At 38.0% G+C, this 18,763-nt stretch overlaps 1 protein-coding gene across 15 annotated transcripts in view; it reads left to right on the top strand.

Annotated features, from left to right (window-relative positions):
• LOC111271482 (uncharacterized) overlaps positions 1-18,763 on the top strand; it is a 47,892-nt gene that overhangs the window by 25,720 nt on the left and 3,409 nt on the right. For 7 of the 15 annotated variants that reach the window (XM_022852303.2, XM_022852304.2, XM_022852306.2 and 4 more), the window contains 5 exons: positions 9,898-10,153; positions 11,100-11,342; positions 16,374-16,525; positions 17,493-17,584; positions 17,886-18,241. In XM_022852303.2, coding sequence (XP_022708038.1) covers positions 9,898-10,153; positions 11,100-11,342; positions 16,374-16,525; positions 17,493-17,584; positions 17,886-17,964 — 822 coding nt within the window. In that variant the 3' untranslated portion in view covers positions 17,965-18,241. Of the gene's footprint in view, positions 1-9,897; positions 10,154-11,099; positions 11,343-12,500; positions 12,718-15,558; positions 15,614-16,373; positions 16,526-17,492; positions 17,585-17,885; positions 18,242-18,763 lie in introns of those variants that run through there. The other 8 variants (XR_002686888.2, XR_002686889.2, XR_015315343.1 and 5 more) reach the window with 6 other exon arrangements.

An 18,763-nucleotide genomic window follows, 5' to 3' on the forward strand; every position in this document is an offset into this window, starting at 1 on the left:
TGGTTTGCTAGTCGCCACGTAATCGATTAGCTGTTGCATAGCAGACAACTTTATTAAAGGTGCTAAACAAACCAAACTCATTTGATGTGCTACATTTAACTAGATATGTACATAGATTGCCGGTGTGTTTCAATTGGTTATTGGATTCTTACCGATGTTTCACTACGTTAAATCTTGTGTCCTTATATATAGGTAGTGTCCACGGGCATAATGTGGGTTTAAAGCATGACTGGTAGTTTGTATTTATGCAGAAGCCAGTGCGAAGCTAATTTGTCGCGTTCTTCAAATTTTAATGTTCTGAGAGCCGGGTGTGTTAAACATGTAACGAAAAAAGCTTTTAAACAAAATGGCAAGCGATCTTTTTCTCCATTTTCGTGAAGGAAGAATGCCAGTCTTTTTACCTCTTTTTACCGCTTATCCATGCATGAAAAATTCTTCCTTCATGAAAAAGACAAGTAACGAAAAAGCTAATAAGTGAAGCACGCAATGCTTACATAATAGGAATGGAATATAGTTTTCATTATATACCGAATTTCTGTTTTTTGAACTATCTGTGGGACATCATATGTGTAGAGCAATATCGTGTAGTTTTAACTAGCAATCACCCCGTCGCCGTTTTTCGTACTGTTAAACTCAACTGCTGCCGCAGATACTGGGGTTTAAGTTGTTTTTGCTCGACATTGCTGGTGCCACCCCAACGATGCCATCCAATCTCAGACAGGGGTTTAGAGATGTAAGAAAACTGTCATGGTATTTCTCTTCCTCTTTTTGACGGCATAAAAGTACGGAGTGTGTTTAATTATGAAATAATTCCCGCACTGCCTTGGTAGACTGTATTTAACAGTGAGTGATTGTAAAATACGTCTACAATCGTCCTTGTTATTCAATTATAATTGAACAGGAAGTCAAACTCTGCAACCAGTTAGTTAGGTTCTTGTGCTGCTGAAAATAAACAGTTCCCTGCGTAACTGGCCGGTCACTGCCACTGCCGTCCGGCTACAATTAATGCTGGAACATGTACGTCATTACACTTTTAAGTAAGAGCGAATGCCTGTGTTTACCGTTTAGTCCCTACGAACCGAAACGTAGCTTTAATACCCAATTTCTTGATTGATCTCCCATACTAAGCCAAACTATTATTGCAAGTAATCACAGTTTATGCTGCGCTTATTAACACTCTTGGAAACTATTGAAAGCGATGCGTTATCTCACAGAGATATCGAATCGATTATAATACCCTAAGTTGTAGGCTTTGCTTCCGTTGAACATTTTATCATTATCATCATTTATATCATTTACAAGAAGAAGTTGGTAAGATTGTTAGCGTGCAATAGTAACACCTGAGTTCTGGAAAGAGTTGCTGAATACGGCTTGATAAAAGGTTTTCGAGCCATGACTGACACTTAGCCTCTACTTCTTGTACGCTAAAACCCTCCAGATCTGAACCGTAAAGTATTATTACAAGGGTAATCTCGGAGGGGGCTAATAGCATCGCCTATTTCAATCTTCCGCCGAAACCCGTGAAGGGCTGGCTTGCATTGCGCCGTCTCAAACTTGATGTGAGATACAACATCCCGTGCTTTTTTCCGTTGGTTATTGGCTAACCTGTATGTGTGGCCTTGCTAGGCTTATCTTTGACACAACTGAAGTGTCTATAAACAGTGAGCGTTAAAATATACAACAAAGACTCGTTGTTATCTTTTCATCGATAAAACTACTGCCTCGTTGTTTTAAATATTGGTACTTATATAGTATTCATGACATCCCTTTTTTGTTCATAAGAAATACTTTTGTGTAGTTGCATAGCCTTTTTTAATCTTTGTCACTACTATCGGGCTCTGCCTTAGTCCGAGTGTGGTATCTGCGATTAAAAAACCTGTTTTGGTTGAGGTAAATGTCTCTAAGGGCTTTGACCGACATGGTCGGTAATGAAGTTTTCCCCAGTCTGTGGAATAAAGGCAAACCTGTTCTACGCTTAAATCGATTAGTCTGACGTATCGATTTCCAATTATTTATTTTGGCCTTTTAGATTACTCGATCAATCCCTCTTAGAATAGAAAAAATATATTCGTCTTCTAGTTTCTTAAGACTGTGATAATGGTGAAAATAATATCTGTCTCGTGACTTTTTAGGTTCGTTTTGTTGCTGGAATTTTTTTTAGAAACGAGATCGAACTGAACACGAATTTTCCTTCCCGAAAATGATTCTGCAGGAGATTTAGCAGCTACTTTGGTTGTGGATCTATAAGATTGAATCCTTTTTTTAGAAGTTACTGGGTCATCTGTCTAAACTTGCGATAGCTTAAATATACCAACAAATAATTTGGCTAAACCATTGGATTGTCGATAAAACGCAGCTATTGTGCTCGTATGCTTTAATTGGTTTTCCTTGAGAATTGGAAAATTGTACTAATGTGTATTGAATACTACTGCTTAAAACTATCGTAAATGGGTTACTTTAGCGAAAAAACTAGTAGTGCGTTTACTGTGTTTATAGTTGATGATTGCATGGTACGTCGTTCAGGCTATCGTGAATATGCATTTACAACAATAAATACATCAGACCATCTGTTGGCTTGGCAACGTAAAATTTATATATTTGTTTAAATACGTGTACAGATTCTAGCTATAGCTTAACAGATACTTTTATAAAAATCCACGCTTCGTTGACACATATTCGTATTAAATTATCAAGTTTTTAGTTGATCCATGGTATATCTCTATTTATATATAAGGATCAATTGTTTTGTTCTAAGATAACCCATTTGACCTTGACACACTATTTGTAATACTCAAACCTGTAATGGTTTTGAAATACGACATTGGTTTTGTATACAGCCTTTATGTATTGAGACTCTCAACGATTGCCGAGGTAGCATAATGTGTTATCAGTCGCTACTTTTGAAAATTATTTTCCGTTCCTTATAAGCTTCATTACGTTTTGAAATGTAGAATCTTTCGATGTGCTTTTCCCTTAGCTCAATAATTGTTGCTGGTAAACAGTAAGTCGTTTGTTACTGTGGGCGCCATATTCAATTTCAGTTCCGACATTATTTTCGGGTTCTCCGTCAAAAAAGAACGTTACTGTGAATTAGCATTTCTAAATCTGCCTGTTCTCTTACATTCTATCTAAGAATCTTAAACTCGCACCTTTATTGGGTAATTTTGAACTCTCATTTCCGTGTAAAAAATGCTAAATATTATTACTAAACGTTTGTGATCGGTACGTCAAATAAATTTTTTATCATTTAGTCTTTCTAGGACTAAGAGAAGAAGTTCTTTTTCTACTTCTATTTGCTGTTTATTAAGGATAGAGTTGCATAACGGATAGCTCTTCGGCAACTATATTCACCTGAGTCATGATAGCTAGCACCAATGATAGGCGACTAAGGATTCCAACTCGTTAATAACAACTCAAAAGTTATTTATCCTGATTGAAATATCACTGACATTCGTTTGTCTATGCGAGTCGTACATAGTTTTGCGGCAGTGTCTCTATTCAATCCCAAAAATTTTTTAGTTAACTAAATGTTCTAGTTATACAAGCTGTGTACTATGTTTTTAATTTGCAAATTAGCGACTGTTAAGGCTTTTGCGCATTGAAAATCTTGTTAATTTTATCTACTTATTGATTCTATCAATTGATTCAATTAAATGCAATATTACTAGACTATTACATTTTTGAATAAAAATTGTTTAGAATAATAGCTGGTCTTGGCCATCCTAATTTAATTCCAATGTTTGTGCAACTTCTGCAGGCTTATGCTCAGCTGTGACTGTAGAATACTTCAATATATTCGCAGCCGTTGCTTAAAAGGATCTGAAGGCTTGTTTATGTTTACATTAATCAAGGATGACCATCTCTAATGAAAAAATACAGTAAACCAGAGTTTTCTTAGAGATAATTTCCTATCAAGTTATTAATTCCCCTAATACTTTCATTAAACAGTTTATCTAATACACTTGATAAACATATTGTTTTTCTTAAAATACTGTTTTAAATTTTTGAGAAGCTAATTTGAGAAGCAGCTACAATATATAATAGAAGAGTAATGAGCACCGTTATATATATATATAAATATATATATGTAACCCTTGCTCTTTATGAACAACTCGTCTACTAGGATGCTGAGTAATGTTCTTAAAAAAGCGTTTTTGACTTTTTTGCACCTATAATAGCGCGTAGTTATCCATTCAAGTTGTTGCTTTGACTCGGTCAGTTTTCTTACTACTCAGTACTTACTTCACTTACTCAGTACTACTTACACTCAGTAAAAATAATTTGGTCAAAAAAGAAATGCCAGGGAGTTTGAAAATTCAACACATTCACCATGAATGAATATCAGATTAGACCGTCAAGTAGATTAACAGTTGGTTCGTACGTTTGGGGAAGAATAATCGTTGTTACTTTCGCAAGGAAACAATATGTATGCGGAACAAAATGTGATTAAAGTAAATTTCAGATAAACATCAACGCTACGCGAAAAAAAACATTGATTCAGTGGGGATTTTGATCCTAGAAATCATATATTTGACGGACGCTGAACACTCCAAATTAATCGTGTCCAAACGGCACGCAAAAGCTTTCGCACATTTCGATGCTCGTCAAGAAGTGCGCCAGTTCTCGGAACTTTTTTTAGATGAACTCAAAAAGATAACAACAAATTTTTGCAATCATTTGACCAGTTACTTCGTCCGCTGGTATTTCCGAATACAGTGAAATAAGTCCATATTAGTGGTACCTGACAATTTCGCTGATATAGCCGTTACAAGTGATTAACATGATCAACAACAATACAGGTTAAATAAAAGACGGCATGTGACTTGTAAAAGTTAAGATTTAATGAGGCAAAACAGGCTTAAGGGAAGGCAAAATCAAAACAATCCCACATCGGCCTTCTCAAAAGTGTAAAATATATTAGGTAGCTTATAACGAGACCTAAGCTCAACGTTGTTGCAGGTCCTCATAGGCCAGAGCATTTCAGGAAACCGCCCACCCTCTGTCTGAAATGCGGAGATCTTCACTGGCCCCAAAAAATCCTAAGTGGTCATATTAAAGTAAGAGAAATTACCTAAAAGGAGTTTGTTGTGAAAAGCGGAAAGTAGAGAACAGTAGAACACACGGTTTACTACATCAGCCAACAAAGTAAGATTATGTAGTGCTAATCAAGCAATATATAACGGCAATATATAATTCGACTGCAGGATCCCTAATAAACAGCAAGAACTAACGGTACGACTTGCCAGATGTAAGTCTGGGAGAACTACCGCTGATTCAGCGTAGACATGTCGTGACAGAACACAAAAATTGAAATATTTACATGGGCAAGCCGCAGCTGAGATTTTGCATACTGCAGAAGATATTTTCGGTTGACTAAACAAAGATGTATGACTTTCGTAAATATATCTAATCAAAGCATATCTTCAAATCGTGGTTAAAGGTGGGCGTCACTAAGAGAGCTCTTGATTCAGTCGGTTATCATTTGAGGTTAAGGTAATGTCACTTTTACAGAGCATTTTTACTAGGCCCTTAAAAACGCCGTACTTCTCTTGACCACTTGCTAAAAATAATGTATGTTTTTTTTTTGTATGATACCGTTTATCAACAGAAACGGTGAAGCAGAAAACTAAATTAACCAGTGAAGATTTTTGACCAGAAATATGGCGCGATTTCAACTGCAAAGATGGATTTCTTTCTTGAACAAAAATATGCTATAACAAAATTGTTATTCCAGATCCTTCTCAAACACAGATTCGGCAAACTCCACGTCGGAGGCACGTGAAACACATTTCTACATTTGGCCGTTATACTGGAGTATGTTTCCCAATATAGCGCTGTATACCTTTTCCGGTCACGGCCGCGTAACGTGGCGACCCCTTAGCTGTACAAAACAACTCAGCTCACTATAGCAAGAGGCCTGTGGTAACGCAGCTGCAACAACTTGGAGAGTATTGGTGGTGCCCATTCAACCTTTACCAGTACCCTCGTTTCGTCCTTGAATTCTCGCGGGGTAGACTTTTCCCGCTTGAGCCGTAACTTTATGTGCCAAAGTGTTGAATGTGCTCTCCGATGCTATTCATTGGCACATCGTGTCTCAGCATTTTTACAACTAGAAGGCTCTTCGGGCAATACAGTCTGACGGCTGGAAAGTGATTCGAATGGTGTTCCTTTGAAGTTCGCGTTGGTGTATGTGTTAAGCGGAAACGTTACGCGAGACAGCAGCTCTTAAAGCGAGTTGTGTGTTTTAGCCACCAGGAAACCCAGGAACGCCTTTGGAATCATTCGAACAATGCAGTCGACCAGTCCATCGCATCGCGTGTGTCCGACAGTGACGTTGATACGTTTAATGTGGTGTCGCCCTGCGTAGCCGCGTAGCTTGCGTATCATCGCGATGTGAAGCACGTCGTTTGGTCCGTCAAAATGGCCTCTAAGTTTTCGAAGGAGCGCTGCACGGCTTTCAACGCCCAAATCATGGAACCCGATAACGCCTCTTAATCTTACCGCATGGGTCGCAAAGAGCTCATGGACTCTCATATCACCCGTTCAAGGCACCTTTAAATGCTAAGACAGGTTGGAACGTATTGCGTTGTCTTGGATTTTCATTACGCTGCTCGCAGATGAAATCGACACCTTCTGAGCCTGCATTGAAAGCCCCGACCCTGATAAAAAAAAAAACGCTTTTTTTAACGGGTTGCAACGCCTTTCGGGTGCCAACATGCCCTACCATTTCTGTCTCGCGTGATAGTACGTAAAAGCTTCTTTCATCTGGTAGAGTATGGGCAGTGTTTCCTCTCCTTCCAAGCCTAGTTTGCTCTCACTGGCGGTTTATATGAAATTTTGCACAGATTGCGAGCTAGCTTTACGTCGTGGTTAACGCGAAAAAACGCCGACCAAGGCTGGCCTTTAAAATCATATAGATGTCGAAGTCAGATGAATAGACTATAACATTGTCGAGAAAAGCGAAAGCACTTCAAAACGCCAACGACTTTGCCCACCATTTTTGGAAAGGTCATGGATGCGCTGGCGAGGCTGAATAGTCAACGCGGAGATGTACATCCCATCTTTTTCTGTTCACCAGGATTGCAGGAGAGAATCACCGAGATGGTGATTCGATAATGCTGTTGCGCAGCACAGACTGAACGCTTATAGCCTGCTATTCGTCGGGTACGACCTGTCGCGGCTAAGAGTTGATCGTGTGCTGAACAAGATTGGTGTCGGTGAGATGGCCCAAAGAGGTGGTCATATTGACCTATGAGAATCTCTACCAGGCGGCCATGTTACTTTGCTGTACACCCTATACTTCCCCTAAAAAATCCTATATGATCAAGCGAGCAAAAGGGACCCCGTTTGCCCCAAGAATCACTTTAGAGTCGCTATATTTAACCCAGGTGATGCGAGTTTTTATTTTGGTTGGTGGTCCTCTGTTAAGTTTGCGAGTACCGTCAGTTACTGGCCTAGCGCATCCACGCTTACAGCATTGTATGGTGAAGCATACGAGCGCCCTGAACGATAGCTTAGGACCGCGCTAACTTTCCACTTGCAGTATAGTACCACGGTGGTTTGTTTGGGCTGCTACGCACACTGCTGTACTATATTGGACCTCCCAGTGGTCCTACACTAGTTATTACAAGGTGAATTATGTTTCTGAATAAGCTTTCTTCTTAACAAATAGAATCAGATCCTTCGTGAGCTTGCCAACGGTGAGGAAGGCTTCTCCAAGCCTGTTATCGACTGCAAAATTATTCATCCTTAAAATCGTTAACAGCGGACGCTGAGCATCGTACGAACACACGAGTTTCGAAGACCGTGCAATATATGGGGAACGCAACTTATCCACGAACCGGAAAAGACTGCGTTCATGTCCATCTCGAAGTCGACTACTGCACCTAGATTTTCGTAATGATGTTTAACCGCGAGCACGAACGGGCCGTCTTTTCGTCGTTTGTGCAACTTAAGTTTTGACAGAAACTTCAGGCATTGGTCCTTAAAGTGACCCCGCTCCTCACAGTTAAAGCATTCGCACTCGGTTGCTGGAAGTTCATCTCTCTACTGCGTCGCGCCGGCTATTAAGTGCCGATTGGAACCTAATCCCTTACGTTTCCGAGTTTTAGTATTCGAAGGAGAATCGCACTTGAAAGTCTGGATAGTAGCTCGAAACTATCATTTTGTTATTATTCTTTGATGTCTCTTAAGGCGTCTTTTAGGGCGTATGGTAATTCTAACAGGCCCATCGGGAAGCGTTTTTTTTGGATAACGGTATAAAAGCATTCCCCCGTCGTCTCCTACAAACATAGTACTGAGATGAATCGGGGGCCACCTCTTCTGGAAATTTTTCAAACAGCTTCGTTTTCAAGCATACGCTGCTTGCATTGCATACGCTATGACCGTCTCGAACCATGGCCTTGTTGACTTTGGAAGCAACCCTAAGGTTGCTCTCAGAAGCTGGTGAGAAGGCTACCCTTGGGCATCGACAGAATTCATTTGCTGGGCGCCCAGCGGTTTTACTGCGGCAAGTGGTGAAGACGAACCAACAGTAAAGCAAAGTTGATGACAACCACTGACATGTAGACGATAAAAGTCACAAGCATGGAGCTAGCTTTCGCTATGTCCTAGTCGCTTACGTTGAGGTGGTTACCACTAGCTGATCAACGCGCTGACCTCGTCCGTAGTTAACGCCGAATATTGTCATCCATCTGGCTAACATTATTATTCCGAATTCTATCAACTGTCGCTGCCTCAAAAATGCCATGGATAACAAATAATCTGCTGCTGGCAAACTGCTATTTATTTGATTTTATGCAGTCCCTTTTATGCAGATCTCGGCCACATTTACCTAAAATATAATAATATTAGTTTATATTAATAATATAAATATTCCTAATGTTCGCGTTGCACATGTATTATATTACATATGTACATATATTACATACATATGTATATATTACATATGTATTATATTACATATATGGGTTAGCCTGATCCGTGCAGATAGTTTATTATATTCGCTTCTAATTAAAATGATCCAATAGAATTAACAATATGAAATGAACAAGTATAATGTATGATGCAACGCTTTTACATTATGTGTTCTACGCGGCCCTTCCAGTAACGTTGGAATCGTATATATTGTGGTGGGTAGGTTTCCCACGGTTTGCGGCGAACATATGTGTATCCTCTTTCTGCATGCATCAAAATTTAAACAGGTTGCGTTTTCTTTCCTTTAAATTTTTTTCAGTTTGTCTGCTAAAATACTTCTTACATTTCGATACTTGATTACCCAGATTTTTCTGCTATCGGTCTTTTTTTACTGCTACCATTGCGGTATTTGCGACACTAGGTAGACAACGTGCAGAAAACCTATCCAAAGTGATTTAAATGTGACGCAGTACTCAATATATAGCGAATTGCTATGCTCATTTGTATTATTTCTTGATAACTGCGCAGACCTCGGCCTGCATAGACTGTTATTTTTAAAAATGAGTACGGGTTGCTAACATCTAGAAGCAACTAGACTTACCTGAAATGTGCTTGTTGGATATTAAGAGGCTCGTCCACATTATTAGTTAAATCTAAGAAATTAAAACTTCGGGCCTACGCGAGAAATATTACAGTCAACACCACATGTCATTATGATTTCTTTTAGCAAAACAAGGAATTAGAAAGGTTTTGGCAGATTTCTTCGTCACATGAATATGTTGCAATCAATTTGTACATTAAATTATTTCAAAAAATAAGCTAAAAAAATATTATAGGTAGTTTTTTTTTAGAAATTGCTTGTTCCATGCTGATGCATAAGCCGTAAACTACGTACATTTTATGCTAAAAAGACTTGACAGTTTTGAAAAACATAGCATATGTGAATATATTTCTACATTAATAGATGTGGTTCCCATTTAGGTGTTCGAGGTCGAGCTCAATGCGGCGCCGACTTGCCTCATTATGATAGCAATTCTGATTTCGTCGACGCTTCCGTTAAAGGACTTTCCTGCTAAATTTAACGAACATACGATGATTCAACGAGTGCGATGTGCATTCGGCCTCGTGGGCCTTCAACAAACCCTTATGTGCTTTACAAGGCAACGCGAATGCAAGGGACGGCGCCAATTAATAATGATTATCTTCATGTTCGCAACACCGTCAACTTATATCGGTGGTCAGTATAAACAATGACGCAGCTACATAACTAGAACTACTATGTCAGTTGGGGATCATTGTTCAAGAATTGACCGTTGCTGAGAGAATCTTACACCAGTATTGTTTACACATACCATATAAACGCCTAGAAACGATTGAAGTTAATTTTAAAATTTGGTATAAGGAGAGTTTTACAAGTTGGCTATCGGATTCTTTTGGTCATTGGCATTTTTATCTTAAGAAATGGAAAGGGGTAGCCATATAGCCTTCGTAGTTACTGCCGGTCTTGGTCCGAGGTCTTTGAGTTCGAGAATTCTGAAAATGGCTATTTTTAACGGATAACGTATCTGCTCTTAGGTTATTTTCAGGTTTGATTAAAACAGTAGAGGATTACCAACGGCGCAGCAGAGCGATTAACCTTCTATCATATCTGGCTAGTTTCCTCAAATTCATTGCAAAGAATTCAGCTTGGCTGCAAACGTACATTGCCCAGCTGCTATATCATTCAAGTTTCTCAAATCCTTGAGATCCGTAGAAATCTACTTAGTAGCGCTACTCGAATTGAATCTAATCTGCCACTTTCAGACGTTAAAATCTCAAGCCAGAAGCAATTTTGGTTGCAGGGTTATGTTTTCTGATTATTGAAGCCACGCTGTCTAAAATGTTCTAGAAAATGGTTATATTATCGGTACTCTTTTCAATTAATGGAGTCACCTGTAAAGTGTTAAGGCGTCCGGGTAAATAAAAAAGCAAACAGTTTTTGGGGGGGTTCGACCTCAGCAAGAGGCCCGCCTAACTCTAAGAAACTTCTAGGTAATACCAAATATTTTCACTCAAAAAAATACCTCGAAGCGTAAAAATATATAGTTTTGTAATCATATTTCCTTTAGGTCAAGTGCAGTCACTGAGTAAACAGAAAAATAATTTCATAATTGAATGCGGGGTATCTTTCTGGAATTCTGCAGTTTTCAGCTCTCTTCGAATGTACTTTCTGGGCCAAGTCTATGGATGGGACGCATATATGTTTACATCCGTCTCTTCGACAGCCATGGGAGGGTGCTTTATAGTGGGCACGCTAGTTATGGCTGTGCTCACACGAAGGACTCGATTGTTTGATCTGTTGGTAGTTTTTGTCGGATACGCGTGTTTAACTCTAAGCTACGTTGCTATTGCACTGAGTCAGTTCAACATCTTCGCCTACTATGCTGGTATGTATGGTAGTAGTTGGAATTATGTCTATTACGCTTGCTTATACGCTAGTAATTAGCATAAACTGACATAAGTGACAATGGCAAGTGGTACATGCAGGAAATAAAATCAGAAAAAGTCAGAACTAGATAGAAATACCTAATGCTGGAAGCTCAAAGTAGATAATAATAAACATATTCAGAAACAAACTTTGGCATCAAATGTCGCTCAACTTATCCAAGGATAGTGAAACGATTCTAGAACGCGATATACGGTGAAAAAATCAAACGAGAATTAATAACTTTATAATATTATAGTGAAGGAATTATGAATAAGTTTCCGTAATGCTGTCGAAATTATAAATATAAAAGTAATTATGAGTCTAGAAGACGAAGACATTTTGTGAGAAGCGCGCTAGAATGTAAATTACTGGTAAGCTCAGGGAGTATTTACTAGTATTTGACCTGTTCTAATTGCAAGCATTTTTAAAAGGTTCTCGATCTCAGCCTATTTCACCATTGCGACCGTAATATAAAACGTGTTATACCACTATGGCTGTAACGTAAACTTTATTGCATCAGCATTATTACAACGTGAACTTCCTTACGCCAGTATTATTAGTCAATTTGTTCTGTTTTTGAGGGTTGCATAAGTAGTCGAAATTCGATATATTCATTTAACACAGGCTTTTCGTTATTACATAAAAACGTTGATGTGCTGGGCAATGCAATGTTTCTGTGTAATTTCTCGTAATTATTTTGCATCTACATTTCATTACATGATTTAACTTGACTTCGAGCATTAGTATCATCATTCAATGTGTCGTTTCCTTAAAGGTCGCATACCTAGTCGAAGTTTGGTAGTACAGTTTTACACGAATTTACATTAGTACACGAACTTTTCGCTATAATCTGAAGGCATTGCACAGCAATCTGTTCCGGAGATATACCGGATGCTATATTAGACAATTATGCAGTTAGATTATTATTTTTCTATATTGAAGTTTAGTTACTGTTGCCATAGATTGATGCCATTGGAGAACTTAAGGCAACTTCAAGTGAGCATAGCTCTTCAGTCGCACGGTTTGCCACATGGTCAACGGAAAATATTACTATTGCATTTAAATCGCTGTGTCCCTATAGATACCAATCACTAATGCGCACCGAATTTAATTTCAGCTATAGAAGATTGTAGCCTTTGACCAAGCAGGCGTCACTCTCGAATACGATTTTTTGAAAGCCTTCTAAGATGTGCGAGCAATGCCTCTTCAACGATTCACTAAAAATGCGCTGTGTCAGTAACGCAACGCCAGGTCGCTTGCTAGTAGATTGCGGATCGAGTTGAATAACCGCTTGGTGTCATTACCTGTAAAAGCTAAAGATGCTGTAAAACCAAGTACGTATCTGGTGTAGTGGTTGCAGGCACAATCCCTAGGTGGACTATGAGTAGTATTGCGCGTCATCAAAGCAATATAGCATTCAGCATGTCCTCTTGTGACCCTTTGTAGGGTTGTTTATACAGTGTGGCTCTAGAAATTCAGTGAGACTCTTTCTACTGGTCATATCTGACATCTTGTCTGTCATGTCGGAAAATTATGCTGCAGTGAAGTTTATCTTGATTACCCGGTGAGCTCGGGTGGCCCATAACCGGCAATGTCTTATACCTTTCTAATTAACATTATAGATTTTGTGATTTTTGGCTAAATTCCTGAGCGGGGCTTGTAGTAACTGTGGTTGCCATATATATTTAACTCACTCTTCGCGTTATCTTCCTTACACATCATCGCGTAGAATATATTCCATATATCACATAAGCTGCTTACTTTAGCTTTGATTTAATTGTGCCCGGTAATGACTTTGTGTATATCGTATTTGACAAGTGTGTTAGCTGGTTGATTTTCAAAAAACCCACATGAGTTGACATGCATTACTCTAGTCCTGCAGTTGTAGAACTATTGCAGCTTGTTGTTACAGCTGTTATGTTCCAGCCGAAATTTAAGTGGTGTATGCTAGTTGCTAGTTGTGTCAAGCAAAATACGCAGTCCAGAAGTGGACCGCGTTAATCTTACTAGCATGCTTCAGGAAGTAACATTGCGAAAACCCTGATAGTTGTGATGACCTGATCCTTTTTATCGCTTTTCCGGGTAATATACCACAGGAAGATCAGGAACTTTCAGCCCTTTGCTCACGGCCCGTAGTTGGTTTAGTGCTTCCGCTACAAACAACATCATCAGAAAATCTCTATGTATTTACGCGGGTATTGCATCACATTCATCAAAAGCGGAGTCTATAGCAGTTATTCTAAGGAGGCTTCTGTGTTTCGGATTTTATGTCGGGTATCGTCGTCAGACGTTTCATCAGACGGCTAAATCCTAGCACGAAACGAAGTGTATTTATATCTAGGTTCAAACCCAAACCACAATGAGTCCCTAAGATTAGTAGGCAAATGCATTACCCACTAAGCTATTGCTAAGGAGACCTACATCTATATTACCATATCAAGCCATAGATGAGTCTAACTTTATTAATTAGATTGCTTAGTTAGACCTATTGAACCGCTCATAAATTTTAATACGTAAAAGGTAAAGGACACAAGGTTAAATCTCCATGTGACTTGGCACCTGTTTTTTGATAGCCTAGTCACATTAACGCTTTGTGCTTCAGTCTATTCTATATTCCGAGTTCCACTAAAAAGCAGAGCACCATGGAGTTTCGATGCACGTGTGGTACTGTAGATCCCTGAACAGTAAGATTCTGTCTTACTGTGGCTGTGGTCGTCAACTTATGCAATAATATCTTAACTGACGAATCGAAACTTGCCCGCGATTTAGAAACTAGTGTTAGGATACACCTAGTGAACAATCAATTTATAAAGGGTCTAACACAGCTGCAATGTCCAACTCTGGGTAGGATTTTCATTGATTTCACTGGTATCGATTACATCGCATTTGGTCGTATTTTGTCTCTACCTTTTATGACGCTATCTAGCTTGAACCCCAGAATGCATCACGGGTTGATTTAGTTAATATATAGAATGCATCATAAACCTGGTTCTTGCTCCTCGTTTCTAATAATTTTAGTTTAGACGCCCATAGTTTTGAGTCCCCACATCCTGTTATGCATTACATGGAACACATGTGCTTGATAAAGACAGACCAGAAATAGACTTCAACTTTAGCTATATAGAGATTAACTTTAGATATATAAGGATTGCGTGACTACGAGGCTAGGCGTGTATTTCACGGTAGACAAATAATGTACCCTGACATCTACACGCAGGACTTGGATTTTCTGGCTTGTTTTCTACGTTTTCCTTTTGCGGCACTAAATTTTGAATTTAAAAAAAAATAAAGAAAGGAGTACATGTGCCTTAAAGAACTTACGTTGACTGTATTCGATAGACGATTAGGCCAAGTTTCACCTACAAAGCAGCAGAGGCTTTGCTAAAGAATGGATGTTTCAGAGGACTAAATGAGCAAACATCATTATTTTCAACAACGAAAATATGGCGCTACAATCATCGACATTTTTTAGAATGATAGGGGTCCCATAGAGTGAGGGGTAAGTATATCAGGGTTGTTTATAGCCCGATAATTGAGCTACCTGCGTATCAACAGAAAAAAATGCCAATGAAAATTTTAGTCTAGGTAATGACCTGCCCCGTAAATTTAAACTAATCCTCTAACTTAGCAGCTAAAGCTGCGATTCGGTTTGTGTGAAGGAAAATAAATTTTTCTACTGTCAGGTGCAAACTTAATCAAGTTTGCAAAAATCAAAAGCAAACAGATTTGAGAAGGGTTAGTTTTATGTTCACACTGAGTTCGTCTAGTTAATATACGGTGTATAATTTTGACTGAATGTCTTCCCAAGCTGATGAGAAGAGCTAAGAGTATTATTTTAAACTGTTGTAGCAAATACACAGTACGAAAAGCTATTAAACCGAACTACCGTTTATTCAAGGCGAAACGCGTTTTTTATTTTCAATCTTAGCTTTCTTGAGGCTCAAATAGGCTTTATCAAATGATCGATGGCCAATGGTGACATGATTGCTTGGCCTGGTTTCTATCATGGAACGCTTATACGAATGTAAATCGCTCTGGTATCGGGAACCACTCCTCCGTGGAAAGTGGAAACAAAGTAGTCTTCAAACACCCGATAGTCACAAATAGTAGGTCTTTTTTTGTAAGTGATATGGTTAACATTTAAATTTTTATTGCTTTTATATTATACTGCAAAGGAACTTCATTGCTCTGGAAGTAAATTGCAAGAACATCGATCCCGTTGGCTATGACGTACGTACTAATTTCGGGCTGCATACTAGGTAATCAAATTACTTTCGTACAATAATCAGAACAAATTCCTGGTGTGAAACAACAGCCTCCGTGAAGGGTATTACTGCAAACAAATTCTGCAAAAATATAAACAAATATCTGTGTATTAAAATAAGTTTTAGCTATAAAAACAAGGTCCACTTTATTTTTGCGTTAAATATTATTTTTGATCTGTCTTATCATTTCTCTTCACTAACTGAAGCTCTTTTATGTAAACAGCTCTATGTCAGTGTTTATTGATTTTTAGTTATATGTTACATTTTTCTAGATTTGCCTTTTTGGTATACGTGACTTGACCGAATCCACTATATTAGCCCTGAAATTAGCTAAAAAGGTGCGTAATTTAAAAATTAAATTTTGGATGGCATGGAGGAAAATACTCCATCTCACAATATGTAAAAAATCACAAACAGTTTTGATATAGAACATTTCGAAGAAAGCTTAAACGTTCGGTGCATGTGGACATAAATCAACTTTAATACGTACTTGTGCTGTACAAAAAAGTACAATACCTATATTGCCGAATTGAGTTAAGATTAGATATGATAGACAAACTACTAGTTCACTAGTCAATCAATATATTCATTCACAATGCTTTCTTGTCTGAAGTAAATTGAAATAAGTACTAGTTGCATAAATAAAATAGTTAAACATAATATATATTAAATAAAGTAATGCATATGCATGAACTGGCATCATCATTATTTCTGTTTCTTTATAGCTCTGAGTTTGCAACTAGCACCCGTGATTGGTTCCGTATATTTGCGATCGCACCTATGCCTACTCTTGGAAAGTTTCGAATTCGCGCCTGTGTTTTCTGCCATCTGTATTATACAACGGGCTCTACCGCTTTTGGCAAATAGCCTATTAAAGGTACAAGAGAATTTACGTTTGTAATATTTCTTGTGGAGACGACTTGAAACTAGTTGAATGTTAGATATTAGATTACAAACTTTTTACTTACCATTGTTGCCATGATTTGGACAAATGGAGAAAGACTGTGATTACGATTTTCGTCGTCATAAGCTGATATACGTCTTAATCGCAAAGAGTTGACAGTTAAAGTAAACGTTTAGTATGTTCTTCTTACTCTTCTCCCTATGCAAAAGTTCTAGAACCATTTATGTAATAATTACTAATGATTATTTGCACACACTTTTACTAGAGAAATATTACCAATTTCTCTTAAATACACAATTTGTAATCAAATGAATGGTATAAAGTCTCTGTGGTTAGCCAGAGCGTAAAGTACTGGCGATCAATCAGTAGTGCTTATTTTTGTAACAAGGTATAACACTGTGTATTCACGAATTTTTTTGTGAGCTAATTTGTGTCTTGTCGTTTCGTGTAAAATAGAGATTAGTTATGGTAAAATGACGTATGCGTACGAGCACGCATTTGTGATTCTAATTCGTCAATTCTGGCACTATCCATAATGTTAAGTATCCTTAGAAATAAAAACCCATAAATTGAAAATACATACATGAACCCTTTAAGCATTTCATTGACTTGCGACCGAAACATTAATTTTATTTTTCTAACTTACTTCTGATACCATATATCCAAAAGAGTTTACTATCATCCGAGACCTTGAAGAGTTTCATGTCACGCACTAATATTAAACTCACTGCGCCGTCTCAAAGGTGGAAGTGGCGTTCTAAATATATGTCAACTTATCGCATAATATAATAGACCATTTTGACGCATATGTATTTATTCTGACACATCTTACTTCATTAATAAGGCATGTCCTTTTATGGCAACTACACTAAGCATATAATGAGTGTACGTATGGCACTTGTATATTCGTAACGTTTATAGAGTTAATTTTTTATTTCAGATGTTTGTCACCTCTGCAATGTTCAGCTCCTGTCCATTTTCGATCTTTTTGATTTTGGCAGGGATTTTCATCGTGCCTACTTTTACCTCATTGTATGAATTTTAACTTTTTTATTACAAAACTAAACGTGAACCATGCACATTACATGCTGGATATGTATAAACGCACTTTCCAAGAGCTGTCTCTATTTCACAGTAGTTTGATTCATGAGATCTTAACACAGCTAAAAATGAGGAGCAAGTCGCAACTTAACTCTAGATGACAACCACAATATTTATGATTTATCTATGTTTCTATTGATAATAGAAGCTAGGTGATTAACTACGAAAAGTCAAAAAACAGCGAGCAGCATAATAACTAGCTAGAAACAAACTTTACTTTGTTTAATTTCAGGTACATCTATTCAGTAACCAGAAGTAGAAGTTACGTCGCTCATCAGAGACATCCCACCGTGAATTCCAATACACCGTAAAAGAGACTTCTAACCGTAAAATCAATATTTAACCATCAAATCATAGTTTCTGTATGCAGTATATTTCCACAATAATTTCAATCACTCAAATATTTTGAAAAAAAAAAACAATTTTCAGTAAAAAAAAAAACATTTTACTTTTTTCTCTTATGAGAAACAAGGTGAATAGTACACGTTGCGCAAAAAACCTTCTACTCTGGGTCTTGGAAAATAGTATTGCCAACTCTTGTCATGTGCAGCTTGGCATTGTGCAAATAAAGGATGCTTGTTCTTCCCACGCAGAAGCTATAGTCCGTCTAAGACCGTTTTAGTGGAGATAGTACTTTTGATTTCTAGAAATAATTCTGTGTAGAATCTTGTCATTGTGCTTGTCTGTTGTCGGTTGTTGAACGAGCTACTGAGAAACAATGAGAAACCATATTTTTCAATGCTCATCACTCAGTAAGACATCCAGGCTCCTGATTTTTCAGTAAATCCCATAGATTCCAATGGTCAGATTATTGAAGCTCGTTTTCTCAACCAATTCGCGAATTATTTGCCCACCATTTTCCTTGAAAGGTGCCTTTACGTAGTCTTCGTCGACCTCGGATGCCCGACCAAGGCAACGGAATCATAACGCTTTATTAGATGTGCTTCGAGAGATACCAATTTTAAGTAATAAATTCTATTGCACAATTCGTCGAGAAGTTTTTTTATAATTCTAGCCTATTCTATTCGTTACTAGTAGGACCTTAAATGCAGCAACCTCCTAAATGTTCGTCAATAGGTTTCTTCAATACAGTTGCATTTAGAAAACAAT

This window comes from Varroa jacobsoni, unplaced genomic scaffold (assembly GCF_002532875.2).
Source record: "Varroa jacobsoni isolate VJ856 unplaced genomic scaffold, vjacob_1.0 contig00672, whole genome shotgun sequence".
Classification (NCBI taxonomy): domain Eukaryota; kingdom Metazoa; phylum Arthropoda; class Arachnida; order Mesostigmata; family Varroidae; genus Varroa; species Varroa jacobsoni.